Consider the following 18,840-nt stretch of genomic DNA (forward strand, 5'->3'; position numbering starts at 1 on the left):
ACTACTCCGAGAATTTACCCAGAAGATTGGGGTGAACTTTCAAAGAATTAAAACTTCTGTGTGAGCTTTCCTTTTAAGCACTGCTCACTAGAGTTTGTTTATCCCATTAAATGTTGGCTACTCATAAAAAGAAGCATTCCTTGCTGCCACAGACAGTGCTTCTTCCTCGCAAGGCTAGTCCATTTTGACCCAGTGCACACTATGGGTGCAAGATTGCAGGGTGTAGGGTTTGTTCCCCAAAGTCCTAAAACCCAATCACAGTTTTTTAATCCTTTAATTTTTCTTATGAACAAGAAAGGCCCATATTCTCTCTGGTTACAAGTCATAAATGAGTGAAACCCACTCTTTCCAGGGAGAAGACTCTCTCTGGTAAATGCTACACTGTTGGCATGGCTGAATGATCTAGCAGAAGGGGTAATAAATTGAGACTTTAAAAAGGCATAATTTGATAGAATCATGCATTTTGTGCTTCTAATGAGTATATAGTCTAGCAGAATTTACAGATACATGCATAATTAATGTGAGTATAGTATAAGATAACGACCTGTTAGAAGCACATGAAAAGATGTGCAATATCATTAATTTTTAGGGAAATGCTAATTCAAATCATAGTGCCAGTGTGAAACCTCTGTATATCTACTGCTGCTGTTACTGCTAAGTCGCTTCAGTCTTGTCTGGCTCTGTGCGACCCCATAGACGGCAGCCCACCAGGCTCCCCCATCCCTGGGATTCTCTAGGCAAGAACACTGGAGTGGGTTGCCATTTCCTTCTCCAATGCATGAAAGTGAAAAATGAAAGTGAAGTCGCTCAGTCGTTTCCGACCCTCAGCAACCCTATGGACTGCAGCCTACCAGGCTCCTCTGTCCATGGGATTTTCTGGGCAAGAGTACTGGAGTGGGGTGCCATTGCCTTCTCCACTGTATATCTGCTAGAATGACTAAAATGAAAAAGACTGCCCATATCAGTTACTGGCTAAAGAGGTAGAGTAACTTACTCTCATCTATTGCTATTGACTGGGGACAGGGGGAGGGGGCAGCGGGGAGGCTTCCCAGGCAGCCCTAGTGGTAAATGGAACAATCACTTTTGAAAACAGTATAAGAGTTTCTTAAAAAGGTAAACATATACCTATCCCATACCTTCTATATACTCCCGTCATAGTACATTTAATATTTACCCAGGAGAAATGAAAGCATACATTCATACAAAAAAATTGTGCATAGATTGCTCATGGCAATTTTATTTGTAATAGCCCAAAGTAAACAAACCGAATATACAATGAAAAGATAACAAAATTGTATTTATTGATTGGCCATATCCATACAATGAAATATTCAGCAATGAAGAGAGTCAACTACAGTGTTTCTCTATTCAACAACATAGGTAAGTCTCAAAACAATTATGCTGAGTTAAAGAAGTTAGGCAAAAAGGTGGGAGCCTCTTGGGAATTAAATAGATAGAGTAGTGGTGGACATATAGATTGGAGAAAAATAATTTTATCATTATTTGAAAGATAAAATTTATGAGGCTTGGTTATGGAATAGTGGCTAGAGGGTCTTTCTCTAGTTTGGGTTTTTCTCTATGGATCATCATCTATTTAGTGGTACGGATTTCATGAAAGAAAACACTTAATTATGAAAGAAATGGTGAGTTAATTGTTTAGTGTTAATTGTTTTAACCAACATCCCCAAGAGGAAACATTCAGTAGGCAAAACATCAATACTGCTGCTTAAGGAAAATGAGCTTACATTTTGGCTTTTTAGTAAATACAAGCATAGATAACTAATAGAAGTATAATATTAGTGAGAAAAGAATAAAGAAGACAAAGGAAAATGGAAATCCTAGACCCAGTCTCATGGATGAGAGAGAACAAAAGAGCTGAGGGCAGAGAGGGAGAGGAAAGAAATGTGATGGGATGTCCCCGGGCAAAAGCATAGGGAACTGATTTGGAAAACAGCAGACTTTATGGACATCTCGTTTATGCAATGCCCCGGTCACTCACTCTGGCATGTCTTAATTTGTGTGGTTAGGTTTATTTAGCCACTTGATCCAAAGTCTGTAATCAATTGCAGCTCACAAGAAGTGGTGGCACTTGTGGTCAAGGGCATAGGTTCTGGAGACTCTATTCCTGTCTCTGACCTCAACAGGTATCTAAACTCTCTGAACATTTGTTTCCTATCTGTAAAATGGTATCCCCGTGGGTTCCTATCTCTAGAAATTATTGTATTAGTAAATACTTTTAAAAATTGGCATGGTGGTACTTAGCATTGCTTCTAACCCATAGTGGAGGTTCAGTGAATTAATCTTCCTCTTCTTTCTCCCTCTTCTCCTTCTCCTCCTCCTCTTTCTCATTATTAGTAGGCATCCACCATATTGTCAGTAATGATTGGAAAAAGCTTTACTCTCTCAATAAGCCATTAGAAAACAAGAAATCAGAATGTCACTTTTTTTTAATCTGATTTTCAAGTGATTTATATACATATGCTATTTTATTAGTCTTTCTTTTACATGGTGTGAAAAAAAGAGCATGACTTAGTGACGCAGCAAAGAAGTAGAAATTGGGTGACTTTGGTCGTGCCTGTTCTTCAATACCTATTTGGTTTAGTGCAAGTAATTTAAATTTCTTACACCTAAATATCTTCAGCTGAAACAGAAATGAAGTATAATAATCATATAAGGCTATTAGAAATGCCCAAGTAAAAGCATACACATATAAATACCATTTAAGTTCAGAACTTTATAGAAAGCTAAGTGGGTTACATAAGTTAGTACAGTTTTGTAAAGGTGACACTAAGAAAATGCCACGTTAATGTTCATTGATATACAAGGCTTAAAAAATAGTTGTTTGATTTTCTTAAGTGTGCTTCTAGTTTATGTTTTAACATCTTATAAAAAATAGACCCTAACCATTCAAATCCCTGGTTCCATTCATTTCACCCGCAATTCCTTTTCATTTGAGTCAGAGGGGTTTTCTTGTCTCGTTTCAGGATTTGTGGATCTGGCCCTCCATGATCAAGTCCACCTTTTGGAATGTGCCTGGCTAGAGATCCTCATGATTGGTCTTGTCTGGCGCTCCATGGAGCATCCAGGGAAGCTCCTATTTGCTCCTAACCTTCTCCTGGACAGGTGAGTGACCTAGCTGTAGCTTGGGGAAAGTACATCCATGAGAATCACCAGTTTTACACTGAAGCTTGTTTATTCAGCATTCTGTGAAACTTCCAAGAACTTTATCAGATATGTTTACAAATGGGTGAATTCAAGTGAGGTAGGGTAATTGAGTTCACAGATAGCTAAGGTTAACTGTCTGCCTGATGTCTCTGCAGGTTAGCTCTATCATTTCTAACATAGATGTATGGATATTGTATATGTGTTTATAATATACATATATGGATTTACGTATATACATGTATTTGCTTGTATTTATAACATTATGAACTGTAATTTTCTAACTCCGTCTTCACCTTGTGTTATATAAAAAAATCATGAGTAACTTTCCTGTAATTAAAATCTTTTTTTGGTTCACGTACATCCAAACCACAATAGTCTTTTCATTTCCTCTTCCAATTTTTCCATCATTAAATGAGGAAGTTTGATCATAGTTCCAAAGGCCACTTCCAGTTTTATGAATTCATAAAAGTTAACTTGCTTATTTGTGAAAATGGAGAATTCAGTTTTCGAATGTGCTACCTTGTTTCATGCGTTCTATTTGGGTTGACTCGGAATGTGAGTCCTATTGTTCTTCCTCAGTCATTACTTAGAGTAATTGGATTTAGACATTATTTAACAGCAGTTACCCCTGACAGAGTCCCTACCCAGCACCAACTGCTGTGCTGAAGGCTTTACATACATGATCTCATTTAATCATCACGGCACTCCTGGGAAGCCTTATCACTCCCGTTTTACCAGAAAGGAAGCTAAGTTTCAGACACATTCTGCTACTTGGGAAAGCATGGAATGAGCTGATGGGGAAGCCAGGATTGGAATTCAGGATCTGTCTGGCTCTGGCATAACACGTTGCCTCCTGCCCTGCACACGTGTTCTTCACATTCCCTCCTCATCAGTGATGCCGCCTTTGGTCTGCTGCTGTGACCTTTTCTTTCCAGGTATACCTTGTCTTTATGGATGCCATAAACATGTGAATGGGAAAGAGCCATTTTCTAAAGTTTCTTGCCGACTTTGTATGCCTCTGCTCATCAGTCCAAGGTCGCCAGGTTGCTCCCAATGCATCTCTGTGCTTTCCTTCCTTTCGGAGCACCAGACTGCCTCCCATCTCCTGTCATGCTCCAGCTTCCTTCCTTATACCTGCCAAACCCCCTGGAGCAGACTTCTGGCAACATTGATTTAACTCTGGAGCATTGCATAAGTATTGGTTACCATTTCATCATTTTGTATTATTATAGCTTTTGAAAAACAGTGATGATGCTATTCAAGAAGCAACTCTCTCTTTCCATGGAATATAATCCCATATCACAATTTCTTGGAATGATTGAGGATGGCCACTGGTCTCGTTCCGTAGAGCCCCTCATGCAGTGTCTGTCTTCCTTAAAGGATGTCTCTGCAGTGCTTCTCACTTCTCTTGTCTTCCTTTTCTTTCCTTTCCCTTCTCTTCTCTTGTCAAGTTTCCTTTCCACATCTTTTCTCCTTCTTCCTTTGCTCTCCTCTTACCTTATTTTTTCACCTCTCTCTTCCTTCTTTTCTCCCTCCTCCTCTTCCTCCTTCTTCTTCTACTCTTAAAAAAGTTTTTTTTTTCCACCTGTTACAGTCATGTGGTTCTGTGACTGAATTATAATAAATTTGCAAATGAAAATCACAGACCGCGTATAATGTTTCCCCTCTATAGACTGGAAGGTATCTTGAAGGTTGAGGATTTGGGGGACATTCATGACTGAATTGATCTGCCTCATGATTTCATGATGACTACCTAGTCCATGTTTATCTTCTTGAGTACACACTTCCTGAAAGCAATCATCAATTGTTGCATTTTAGATGTGAAAGCGTTTTTGACATCACTTCATCCCAATGAACTCACTTTGCCATGAGGTGATATTGCCTAGTTTTATCATGCACCTGCTTATCTCTCTTTTCTGCATATTCTCACTGTGGTTAATTTTCTCCCCTGTCTCTCACTGCAGTGTGAGTGACTAAGAGTTCTAATCTCTCTCCACTCCTACTTTCTCATATTCCAGATGAGCAGTTCCTACCACCTCTAGACCAGGATTTCTCAGCTTCTGCACTATTGACATTTTTGGTTGGATTGTTCTCTCTTATGGGGAACTATCCTGTGTGTTATAGGATGTTTAGGAGCATCCCTGGACTTGACCTGCTCGGTGCTCTCATAGCAGCATTCCTTTCCCTGGAGATAACAACCCCAAATGTCTCTGCATGTGTGCTAAGTTGCTCAGTCATGTCTAACTCTTTGGACCCCATGGACCATAGCCTACCAGGCTCCTCTGTCCATGTCATTTCCCAGGCAAGAATACTGGAGTGGGTTTTTGTTTCCTTCTTCAAGAGCTCTTCCCAACCCAGGGATTGAACCCTTGTCTCTTAGGTCTCCTGCATTGGCAGGCGGCTTCTTCACCACTCGTGCACCTGGGAAGCCCATCTAGACATTTCTAAATGTCCCATGTGTGTGGCAGGAGAGGAGGCACAGAATTGTCCCTGGTTGAGAACCACTACTCTAGATTTTCCTATTGCAATATCCTTTAAACTCTTCAGACTCACAAGAACTCTCCCTGAATCTTCCTCATCAAGTTGTTCCTTTTCTTTATTGCTATTAGTGGCATCAACATTTACCTAGACACTGAAGTTTTCAAGTTCAAATTAACCATGGATTCTACTCCCCCAACCCCCATCATGTTATCCAATTAATTGCCAAGTCTTTCCTTCTCTGTTTCTGAAATCCACACTCCTCTTTGTCTCCAGGCCTCCCCTAGCACAGGTCCACATCACCCTCCCTAAAGTGTGGCCTGGCCACCACTACGTCTCTTTCTCAGCCATCAGCCCTCTTCCCTTTAGTCTCTTCCCAGAGGGCTGCCAGATACTTCTTTGTAAGGCACAGCTGCGATCCTGATGCTTCCTGACTCAGCTTTCTCTCTTCTTTAGAAAGTACTCTCTAGACTTTTTATCTTGGTAATTACGAATCCCTGTTGCAAGTGTCATAGACACGAACATCTGCAGGGCTGGGCCAATGATGTAATGGGGAAAGCCAGTGACTATGAGTCCAAAAAGGAGTTCTGGGGATTAAGTGAGCCAGGTGAGCTCATGTCCAGGCTGAAAACACCTGGACCCTGACTTCAGCCTGAGAGCCACAAACTTAATTTCACTCTTCAAGGATTTTTTCCCACTGCTTCTGAAAGGCCCTGGGTCTTTAGAATTGTCAGAATCTTGGGACCTTCTTTAAGGCTCTCTAGAGTTGCCACTCTTCTGGAAAAACCTTCCTTTAGAGTCTCTCCTCTTCAGCCAGAAAGTAGCCTTTCCTTTGTCTTAAGTTCTCACTAGGTTTGGTTTCTGCTCCTCTTCTTCTCCTTCTGCCTGTAAGTTATGATCATATGTCTTAACTTCTCTGCAAGCTCATGAACTTCTTGTGGACAGGAACCAGATCTTGTTTGTCTGTTTTGCTCCCTCCAGTGAACACAGTTTTCATGATCCCCAATAAGTATTTGTTAATTTCACTGGCCAAGGCCCCTCGGGTGGCTCATGTCAGAGTCAGGAGAAACCACATCTTCTGATGGTCATTTCGACCGTTCTTGTCATCATACTCGCTCACCTCTTGTTCAGAGCTACTCAACAATTCCTGGCTTAGTCCCTCCTAGACTTGGAAGAAATTAAGATACATATGTTTTGAGAGGATTTTTCAAATTACTAAATGCACTTGGTTCGTACTTACATTTCTGCTTTAATTCCACAGACCAGTTAAATTCTGAATGAGGATAAACAAAGGATCTTACTTTTCTTCCATCACTAGACCCACTATCGAGTAAAATCCCCAAGATCTACATACATTTACATATATGTTAGTGATTAGAAAAATATATAAGTAAATATAAATTATATGTGCTCAGTTGTGACTGAGACTCTTTGAGACCCCATGGACTGTAGACCACCAGGCTCCTCTGCCCATGGAACTCTCCAGGCAAGAACACTGGAGCAGGTTGTCTTTTCCTACTCCAGGAGATCTTCCTGACCCAGGGATTGAATCTATGTCTCCTGTGTTTTCTACATCAGCAAGTGGATTCTTTACCACTGCGCCAACCCCTGGGAAGCCTCATGAGTTATATAAATAATTAATACTAAATATGTTAAAAATTATGGCCTATAGTATAAAATTTTCTATACTTTTCTATTTATCATGTACCTAAATATGGAAAAAAATCAATATTATTAAATTACTCTCTTGGTATTAGAAGATAACTTCTTTCAATGACCTTGATATAGTTATAACAGTAAACAATATTGTGACCAGTAACTCACTTGAAATTTTATACATCTGGAAGATGGCTTTTGAGTGAAAGCTGAGAACACTGTTTATGTTTTTGACTTGCAGGCTCCCAACCCCTCTGATAACATTCAGCTCTCTGATTAGCCTGTCATCCTGATCTCCCTTTTGCCCTTTTCCAATCCTTTTGCACATTGTAAACACTTTTTGGTAACAAGCTGTAGAAATCCACGAGTTTCAAAACCAAGTGTTTGAGAGCTGGTAAGCGAAAGATGAGTGTTCAGTTCAGTTCAGTTCAGTCGCTCAGTCGTGTCCAACTCTGCGACCCCATGAATTGCAGCACGCCAGGCCTCCCTGTCCATCACCAACTCCCGGAGTTCACTCAGACTCATGTCCATCGAGTCCATGATGCCATCCAGCCATCTCATCCTCTGTCATCCCCTTCTCCTCCTGCCGCCAATCCCTTCCAGCATCAGAGTCTTTTCCAATGAGTTAACTCTTCACATGAGGTGCCCAAAGTACTGGAGTTTCAGCTAAGATGAGTGTTAGCTGCATCATTTTTGTTTTATCTCAAGTTTGGTGATACCACCTTTGCAAAGTCAGTCTCCCTTGAGTGCTTACATCTTCATAGGCACAGGGAAAAGTGAAAGCCAGAAGTCCTAACTAGTCCTGTCACCCTTGGATTACCAACATTACTAACTGGAGACAGGGATTTATCTGCGATAGATCGTATTGATGTTCTGTTTTCTCAGACCTTCTTTGCAAATACAGGCATTTGTGCTTTCCAAGGCTATCAAGAGGATAAAATGTACCCCAGTCTTTCCTCGTAATTACTCAAGTGTTAGCACTGGTAAGTGAGGTTTAGTGATTATAGGAATATAAAAATCTGCTGGGTTGTCATCTCATGTTTGTGAGCAGAGGACATATTTGCTATCTTGCACCATTTAAAAAGAGTTATTGCTTGATTTACTTCCTGATGACAGGCCATGATATCTTGATTCTGGTAGTTTGTAACTTTCCTGGTAGTCATATGCTCGAAGGCTAATTTTATCCTTGCCATACTTAGCCTACCCACAATTTCCAGTTCTTCCCCCATAGCCTGCAGGAGTGAGTTCCAAACACTTAATGCAGTCATCTCTTTCTGTGAAAACTAAGAAATAAAGCTTATTATAAGGTATTAATAGAGAACCCAGTAATCTCTCTTTGTGTGTGTGTATGTGTATGTGTGTTTTACAAGAGGAGAGTTAAAGATAATAAGAACGCCTGTGAAAGTCATCAGGAAATGGAGAAAACTCGTTTTCCATTCTAGCACCTAATCCTTTGGTGTGTTTTGGCACCAGAAAACACAAAATATGTCCTCTGTGTCAACTAGGAATGCGCCTCCTCATTGAGTCCTGTTTGAGCGCTCAACCTGGAAAAATAGAGACCAAAAACAGAAGCAAAAGCTTCAAGATATGTCATTCCTTGTGGGATCTCTTTGTTTTCGCAGGAGTAAAGTTTACTATCACTGGAAGACAGATGTGATGTTAGAGGCAACAATGTGGATTGCCAGCTCAATAAGACCATCCAGTTTGCAGAGCACTGTCTAATTCTGTTTTGCTGGTGCCTTCCATGCTAACAAATTCTGAGAAATATTTGTGGATTTCTCAGGGAGGCCAAAGCACTCTCTTTCAATTCCTATTCACTCTCAGGGAAAAAAAAAAAAAAAAAAAAAAAAACCTATTCATCCATTTAAAAAGCAGAGGTTAATCCGACAAGCAGAATATTCTCTCTACCAAGTGTCTGGCCAGAAGGTTGTTGATCTGGCTCTTTCCATCACTCCTGCATCAAGAGGCTCTGCCTGTAGGAAATAATATTGGACAACAGAAAGTTCTTTGACTTTAGGCATGGAATCAGAATAAGTTCTCTTCCTTAAGAGAAAAACAGGTTGCTGCCCTGGGAGAAGATATTTTGCTTCTTCTACTAAATAGCTGACTGTTTTCAGACCGTAAATTCATTTTAAATAGAAAAACAAGTCATTTTCTAGAAGCAAGAACATGTTCGAGTTATTTATTGTCAATATTTCAGAAAACAAAGCATGCAAATAAAAACATGCAAATGAAACAGTGCTTCCAGCAATGCTTTTACTGGATTTTTTTTTTTTTTTTTGGCCTTTTAAAATTTTTTCCTGTGTAAAACTTGATGTAAATTCTTTGCAGATTTTTTTTTTAACTTGGAAGAGTGAAAAAAGAAAGTTCTGGAATAAGCTGATAAATTCAGAATGTAATTTGTTTAAAGGTTTCTTGTGTATAAAGAGGAGGACCTCCCTTTATACTCCTGTTTTAAGACTTCTCTGAAAAATGTGTCCTCTACTGAAGAGGGATGTTGTAGTAGCAGAGGCAGCAAGTGGGTGGGGATGGCGGAGTGGTCGACTTAGCAGCAAAGTGAGTCCTGGGTTAGGGTTTTGGTTACTCCAGTGGCTTTGCTGGATTCCCTCATAACTTTCCAGGTGTGCAGTGGTTTGCATACCTGTTTGCCCCACTCAGATCTCAAGGACTTAGTTCATAAATTTTTATTTTTTTTTGCTGTACCTTGTAGAATTGGATGAAGAAAGAAAGGAAGCCAACATTTATGTAACTTCTTTAATCTGTACAGTAGTGTGTTGGGGTATCTTTTATACTGTAGTTTATTCATGGTATGCGAATACAGGGAGCAAGGGGTTTTACCAGTTTATATTCTGTATCCATTGGTTCTTTCCAGTTATGAGTCCTTCATTTACTCAACAGCAGATGCCACCAGGTCGACTTGTAAAAGTCTTTGGTGTAGCATTCTGACAAACTCTGGAAATATGAAACTGTAAACTGCAGAGAGAAAAATGGAGGCCAAAAGAAGAGAGAAATTAGAAAGGAATCAAAATATCTATTGGACTAAATCTCAGTTGCATTATACACTTTAAGTGGGTCAATTATATGATATGTGAGTTATATCTCAACAAAAATATTAAACACACACACATATTGGAGTTTTAGAAAAAATCAATTTGGCCAACAAGACCTTCGATCATGAAAGCACATGTAGGGGTTCTACTGGAGAAAGGTGAAAACCAGAATATTCAACTCATGATTGCTCCTTAAAAATAAAAGCAGTTGAACAGAACAGTGTTATAAGCCTGCTAAGCCACAAGTCTTTAACTCCTCAAGAGGAATAAACCTATAAAGGGTAAAGATCCATTTAATATAAAATCGCTCCAGAGGAAAAGGCATAATTCCAACCAAAGAATCCTGTGTAAGAGGCTTGCTTTGACTTTTCTTACATGTTTACCTACCACATTGTTTTTGTATTTGCCATATGTTGTTAACAATTAAACATTGCTAATTGATCTAAAATGTAATCAGCATACTGTTTTTGACAGTTTAATTCTAAAATATCTTGATGTTATTTAAGTCACACATGCTCCGTAGAGGTAATCATGTAATCTCCCTATCATATCTGTTTTAATCTCAGCTGCCTTTCTATAGCTGGCATTGGAAAGATCCTCATTTGTTTGAATGAATGCAGTAAAATCCAGTGTCAAAAGGAGATAACACAGCTTAAACTCTGTTAGTTAGGAGTCAGTTTAAGTCAACTCAATAGATACTTGTTGAGTTTGACCATGTCTCTAGGGTTCTGTCTGATACTGGAGGGTATAGAAAAAATGTGTAAGAGGCAGATCTGGCCTCAGGGAATTCACTGTCTAGTGGAGGAGTAATATTGGTGTACAAATGAATACAAGCAAAAGCAAGACATTGTAAGCAAACCTCCACCACATCCCACACCATCCCTGTCTAGTTTATCCTCCTTCATCACTTTCTCATTTCAACTGAGATATAAGTGACATGACATTGCATTGTACAGCATATGCATACAACATATGACTTGATATATGTATATATTATAAAATGTTCACCATAATAAGTCTAGTTAACATTCCATCACCACAAATAGTTACAATTTTTTTCCTATAATGAGAAATTTTAAGTTCTACTCTCTTACCAACTTTCAATACAATAAAGTTTTATTAACTATAGTCACCATGCTGTACATTGCTATGCTTAGTCACTCAGTCGTGTCTGACTCTTTGCGACCCCATGGACTGTAGCCCACCAGGCTCTTCTGTCCATGAGATTCTCCAGGGAAAATACTGGAAGGGGTTGCCATGCCCTCTTTCAGGGAATTTTTCCAACCAAGCGATGGAACCCAGGTCTCCCATATTGCAGGCAGATTCTTTAACATCTGAACCACCAAGGAAGCTCAGGGATGGAATGCTGTACATTACCATCCCTAGAACTTATTTATCTTATAACTAAAAGTTTGTACCTTTTGACTGTCTTCATTCAATTTGCCCACTCCCTACTTCTGGCAAATACCAATTTGTTCTCTGTATTGTTGAGCTTGGCAGATGTTTATTTTTTTTTTTTAAATAAGATTCCACTGTGATGTGCCTCTCACTGTCTGACTTATTTCATTTAGCATAATGCCCTCAAAGTCCATCCATGTTATCACAAATGGTGGAATTGGATTTCCTCCTTTTTGTGGCTAAATAATTTTTTGTTATATATATATATATATATATATACACACACACACACACATACTTTTTTTTTATCTATTCATCCATTGTTGGACACTTAGGTTACTTCTGTATTTTGGCTATTGTAAATAATGCTACAATGAACATGGAGGTGCAGATATCTTTTCAAAGTAGTGTTTTCATTTTCTTTGGATAAATGCCCAGAAGAGGAATTTGTTGATCATATGGTAGTTCCATGTTTAAATTTTTGAGGAAACTCTATCCTGTGTTCCACAGTGGCTGTACCAATTTACATTCTCACTAACAGTGCACAAAAGGGTTCTCTTTTCTCCACAACCTCACCAACACTTGTTATTTCTTCTCTTTTTGATAATAGCCTTTCTGACAGGTGTGAGATAATAGCTCCAGGTTTTGATTTGGATTTCCCTGATGGTTCATGGTGTTTGAGCACCTTTTCATACACTTGTTGGCCGTTGGTATATCTTCTTTGAGAAAATGTCTATTTAGATCTTCTGCCTATTTTTTAATCAGATTGGGTTTTTTTTGCTGTTGAGTCATATGAGTTGTTTACACATTTTGGATATTAACTCCATATCAGATACGTGATATGCAAATATTTTCTGCTGTTTGGTAGGTTGCTTTTTAATTTTGTTAATGGTTTTCATTGCTGTATAAGAGCTTTTTAGGTTGGCCTAGTCTCTCTTGATTAGTTTTGTTTTCCTGCCTTTGTTCTGGTGTCTATATATATATATATATATATAGCGCCTTTTTTTTATGGTGAAACCAATTTTTAAAAAAAATTAATTAATTAATTAATTAATTTTTTACTTTACTTTACAATTCTGTATTGGTTTTGCCATACATTGACATGGATCCACCACGGGTGTACATGCGTTCCCAATCCTGAACCCCCCTCCCACTCCCCTCCCCACAGCATCTCTCTGGGTCATCCCCGTATACCAGCCCCAAGCATGCCGTATCCTGCATCGGACTTAGACTGGCGATTCGATTCTTACATGATATTATACATGTTTCAATGCCATTCTCCCAAATCATCTCACCCTCTCCCTCTCCCTCTGAGTCCAAAAGTCCGCTATACACATCTGTGTCTTTTTTGCTGTCCTGCATACAGGGTCATCATTGCCATCTTTCTAAATTCCATATATATGTGTTAGTATACTGTATTGGTGTTTTTCTTTCTGGCTTACTTCACTCTGTATAATCGGCTCCAGTTTCATCCATCTCATCAGAACTGATTCAAATGTATTCTTTTTAATGGCTGAGTAATACTCCATTGTGTTTATGTACCACAGCTTTCTTATCCATTCATCTGCTGATGGACATCTAGGTTGTTTCCATGTCCTGGCTATTATAAACAGTGCTGCGATGAACATTGGGGTACATGTGTCTCTTTCAAGACCAATATCAAGGAGCTTACCACCTATGCTTGTACTTTCAGGTCTTATGTTCAAGTCTTTAATCCATTTTGAATTAATTTTTGTGTATGGTATAAGATAGTGGTCCAGTTTAATTCTTTAGCATGTGGTTGTTCAGTTTTCTTAACACCATTGATTAAAGAGTATCCTTTCCCTATTGTATATTGTCAGCTCCTTTGTCAAATTAATTGACCGCATACGTGTGGGTTTATTTCTGCGCTGTCTATTCTGTTCCCTTGATCTATGTGTCTGTTTTTATGCCAATACCATACTATCTTGGTTGCTATGGGTTTATAGTATACTTCTAAATCAGGAAACATGATGCCTCCAACTTTGTTCTTTCCCAAGATTGTTTTGGCTGCTTGGGACTTTTTGTGGTTTAATATAAATTTTTGGACTATTTGTTTTGTTTCTGTGAAAAATGCCATTGGAACTTTTATAGGGATTTCATTGCATCTGTGGATTGCTTTAGGTATTATGGACATTTTAACAGTATTAATTCTTCCAATCCATGAACATGGATATGTTTCAACTTATTTGTGTCATCTTCAGTTATATTCATCAATGTCATAATTTTCAGTTCTTCACTTCCTTGGCTAAATTTAGTCATAGATATTTTATTGTTTTTGTTGCAATTGTAAATGAGATTATTTTCTTAATATCTCTTTCTAAATAGTTTAGGTCAACATAGAAGCTCAACTGATTTATTGAGTTTGAAGATTGCAGCTTTACAGAATTCATTTATTCTAACAGATTTTTGGTCTTTAGGGTTTTCTAAATATAATATCAGGCCTCCCTGGTGTCTCACATGGTAAAGAATCTGCCTACAGTGTGGGAGACCTGGGTTCGCTCCTTGGTTCAGGAAGATCCTATGGAGAAGGGAATGGCTACCCACTCCCGTATTCTTGGGGATTATCATGTAATCTGAAAATAGTGTTAGTTTTACTTCTTCCTTCCTGATTTGAATACTTTTTATTTCTTTTCCTTGCCTAATTGCTCTGGCAAGGACTTCCAATACTACCTTGTATAAAAGTGACAAAAGCATCCTTTTCTTATTGCTGATCTTAAAGGGAAAGCTTTCACTTTTTCACCACTGAGTATGATGTTAGCTGTGGGCTTATCATAGATGGCCTGTAGTATGTTGAGATACTGCACCTACTTTGTTGAGAGTTTTAATCATAAATGAATATTGAATTTTATCAAAAGATTTTCCTGCATTTATTGAGATGATCATGTAATTTGTGTCCTTCATTTTGTTAAAGTGGTGTATTATACTGATTGATTTGCGAATGTCGAACCATTCTTGCATCCCTGGAATAAATCTCACTTGATCGTGGTATATGATTCTTTTAATATGTTGTTGAACTTGGTTTGCTAACATTTTGTTGAGGACTTTTGCATCTCTGTTCATCAGAGATCTAGCCTATAATTTTCTTTTCTTGAGTGTCTTTGGTTTTGGTATCAGAGTGAAACTGGTCTTATAAAGTGAATTTGGAATTATTCCCTCCTCTTATATTTTTTGAAAGAGTTTGTGAGAATTTGGTATTAATCTATCTTTAAATGCTTGGTAGAATTCACCAGTGAAGCCATCTGGTCCCATCCCTCTTTTGGGATGTTTTTGATTACTGATTTATTCTCCTTAGTAGTAATTAATTTGTTCAGATTTACTATTTCTTCATGATTCAATTTTGGTACATTGTATACTTCTAGGAGTTTATCTGTTTCTTCCAGATTTTCCTATTTGTTGGCATGTAATTGTCCCCAGTAATCTCTTATGATTCTTCATTTATCTGTTGTATCAGTTGTACCTCTATCACTTTGTAACAACTATGAATTCTAAGGGGAAAATCAAACCCTGATTTACACTTACATTTATAAACTGATTCATTCTTGACATTTCCATGCCATCATAACTCTACTCATTTTACATTTATCTTGCCTAAAAATGCATGCTAATATAGATAGCTCTAAAAGATCATTCCATATATTGGTCCTTTGGGACTGGTGGGAGGGCAACATGTGGTTTTAGCAGAGATTTGTCAAGTCTCTGTGCTTGATCACAATTGTAAATCACAATTTACACATTTTTGAAATATTACTTATGACAAGGTATTATTACTGCTAGGATATTTTTCTATGATTACAGCTTTTAATTTTATGACTGGCTGAGGATTTAGAATTTTACTTCAAAGCAAATGAAGTTAGTATGCCTATTTCCATTTCTTAAAGTTGTAATTGTTTTTATCATTAGTGTCATGGTTATATGCCCTTATGATCTATAATTGAGTTCCAGTCTCTTTGGTATTATTGACTTCTCCCTATGGGCTCCTAATCCAAAGATTAAGGGTCGTATTTCTCTTGTGATTCTTCAAGTGACACTTCTAAGTCATTTTATATTCTTATTCATTATTTTACCTGTGTTTTTATTTTATCAAACACAAGAGAGATGAAAAGCTCACTGTCAGTATTTTCTTTGGTCTTTTGCCACAGCAGAGAATCAGTTGCTTAACCTGCTATATACTGTGGGCTTCCCTGGCGGTTCAGATGGTAAAGAATCTGCCTGCAATGCAGGAAACCCTAGTTCGACTCGAGTCGGGACGTTCCCCTGAAGGGAATGCCTACACCCACTCCAGTCTTCTTTCTTGGAGAATCCCGTGAACAGAGAAGCCTCATGGGCTACCGTCCGTGGGGTCACAAAGAGTCAGACATGACTGGAGACAAACACAGCAGCAATATTGACCACTCTTCACTGGCACAGATTCTAAGATCCATCGCGACTTCATCATTGGAAAATATGATGCCATGGACATGTTACGATAATAAGGAAAGGTTACTCATATCTCTGATAAGAAAGTGGCTTCTTCTGCATCTCCAGGTTTGATAGGACAAACTTAATACTGTGTGAAGTGGAGCCTGTGCCTGGTCGCTCTTAGCCTTTGAAGAGAGCAGAGCCTGAGGGAGAGCTTAATGTAGTGTGGCTGTGGTGGGAAGTTCGGGGAATGAAGAAAGTTTCAGCATATGTGGTCCTAGGAATTGAAAGGATGGCCATGCTGTTGATAGAAGACAGAAAAAGAGTGGGTGTTGGAGAAATCTGATGAATTTTTCCTTATATATGTTGGACTTAAGGGACAGGGAGGGTACTGAAGGCTGTGTCCTTCAGAAAGTTGGAGCTCAGAAGAGAGATGGAGATTAAAAGCTGGAGATAAAAGATTTGAATCATCCATCTTCTTAGTTGAAAGAGTGGAATGCATGAGACAAGTAGGCAAAATATTGGAGAAAGTAGTATCCAAAAGGTTGAGGAAAGACTTCTTAAAATGCTCAGCTTTAAGAGTTATAAGTGGAAAAGAATCCTAGCCTGGGGTTTGAAGCAGAGTTGTTTCAGAGGTAGGAGCCCAAAGTCTCTGATTCCAAGGGAAGGATGGCTTTCCAAAAAAGGTTTTTTAAATTTATTGCATTTAGGTGGACAAAGTAGTTTCTGATGATTTAGAAAATTTTTTTCTCTAGGTTGATGGTTACTTCCACCTTATAATTTATTTTGTATATTTATCTTTTTTTAGAACTTAGGTCAGCTAGTGGTTTCCCCATTTTGTCAATTCTTTTCCTCTTATTTTGTTTTTATTAGTTCTACTGGTTTTCTACTTTCTAATTCAGTTATATTTTTAGATTTACTGAGACCTTCCTTTTGCTTCCAGTCAGTTAACCTTGTAATTCTTTCTCTAGCTTTTTGAGTTGATATTTAACTCATTTATTTTCATTTCATAATATAGGTAATTAATGCAAAGAATTTTCTCAGAGCTCTAGTTTTGCTTTAATTATGTATGGGTTCTGATATACTTACTCACATTTTTCTTAAGTAACTTTTAAATAATTGCTTCTTAGTTTTTTTGTGTGAAATGCTGTTGTCAAGAAGTTGAGTGGCAGTCTGACTTACTTTCCTTTGTTAGGGATTTGGACTTTTATCTGAATGCTTAGATAAAGTTTGTTTTTTCATAGACTTAAATTTCAATAGTATTTATTAAGATATATTTATTAAGATACAGCCTCTTAATGGTCTCCTTGTTGACCATTTTAAGTTACTTATCCCAGGTACATGGTATGTCTTTTTGAATACATTGATTGAAATCTTCTTTTACTTCTCGACTCTTGATTTATAGTTTTGAGTAACTTTTGCTATATTGCTTTGGTTTGCTTCTTCAGGGGCTCTTTTATACATACAATGGGGATCCTTTACTGTACTCTATAATTAAGACTTTATTCTAAATCTTTCTATTCTTTTTTTTTACTCTTTATCTTTCCATCCTTTATTCCCCTCACTGTGCTGTCCATGGTGTCTATTTTGTTATACTCCCCTTAATTTAGTCTACCTTTCTGAATGTTTTTCTTTTATTTTAAAATTTATTTCCAAAATGTCTCAGTTCTTGTTTATTTTTTTTTCTGTTGTCTGATCCTATCATTTCTGCATTTTCTGTTTCTGAAATGTGCAACTCTTCCAAAGCTTTGATTATTGTCTCCAGTATTTTTAACTTATCCTTAAAGATTAGGCTATCATTTTCATCTGCTTTGTGAATAGCGGTACCTAAATGTGCTGAATTGTCAAAACAGACCCCAATGAATCGTAGATCTCAATCACACCAAGTTTTTACTAACAACTAGCAAAGATACACTGGAGAAGGCAATGGCACCCCACTCCAGTACTCTTGCCTGGAAAATCCCATGGATGGAGGAGCCTGGTAGGCTGCAGTCCATGGGGTCACTGAGAGTTGGACACGACTCGATTACTTCACTTTCACTTTTCACTTTCATGCATTGGAGAAGGAAATGGCAACCCACTCCAGTGTTCTTGCCTGGAGAATCCCAGGGACGGGGGAGCCTGGTGGGCTGCTGTCTGTGGAGTTGCACAGAGTCGGACACGACTGAAGCGACTTAGCAGCAGCAGCAGCAGCAGCAACAAAGATACATGTTAAAAATGGGCATTAAACAAACATATCATCATCCTTCATTAGAAGGACTCTGAACCATCAGATGGAGGTTTCAAAAGACCCTTTTTCTTTTCTGAAATGTGTTTTAAATTTTGGAGCAATAGATGATTGCTGTATGTGTGGTAGAAGTTCACTCAGGAGAAGTCATTTAGATTTCAAGTTACTCATTTTTTATATTTTGTTAGGCAGATAGAAAGCCTATGAGATTAACTTCTATTCTCTAGCAGCTGCCTCCCTTAAAATTGAAAATTAGCCAGGCTTTTTGTATAGCCATGAGAAATTTAGACAGACTTGATTTATCTGCTTTAAAACATCCCTAGATAAGAACTTCTCTTGCTATCTTTCTGATATTCAATCCCATCAGAATGTTTACAAGAAGGTTTAGTTCAGTTCAGTCACTCAGTCATGTCCAACTCTTTGTTACCCCATGGATTGCAGCACGCC

General features: G+C 38.2%; 1 protein-coding gene across 1 annotated transcript in view; it reads left to right on the top strand.

The window, feature by feature from the left end:
* ESR1 (estrogen receptor 1) overlaps window positions 1-18,840 on the top strand; it is a 276,074-nt gene that overhangs the window by 204,291 nt on the left and 52,943 nt on the right. The window contains exon 5 of the mRNA XM_040238694.1: window positions 2,985-3,123. Coding sequence (XP_040094628.1) covers window positions 2,985-3,123 — 139 coding nt within the window. The remainder of the gene's footprint in view (window positions 1-2,984; window positions 3,124-18,840) is intronic.

This window comes from Oryx dammah, unplaced genomic scaffold, assembly GCF_014754425.2.
Source record: "Oryx dammah isolate SB20612 unplaced genomic scaffold, SCBI_Odam_1.1 HiC_scaffold_4, whole genome shotgun sequence".
NCBI lineage: Eukaryota > Metazoa > Chordata > Mammalia > Artiodactyla > Bovidae > Oryx > Oryx dammah.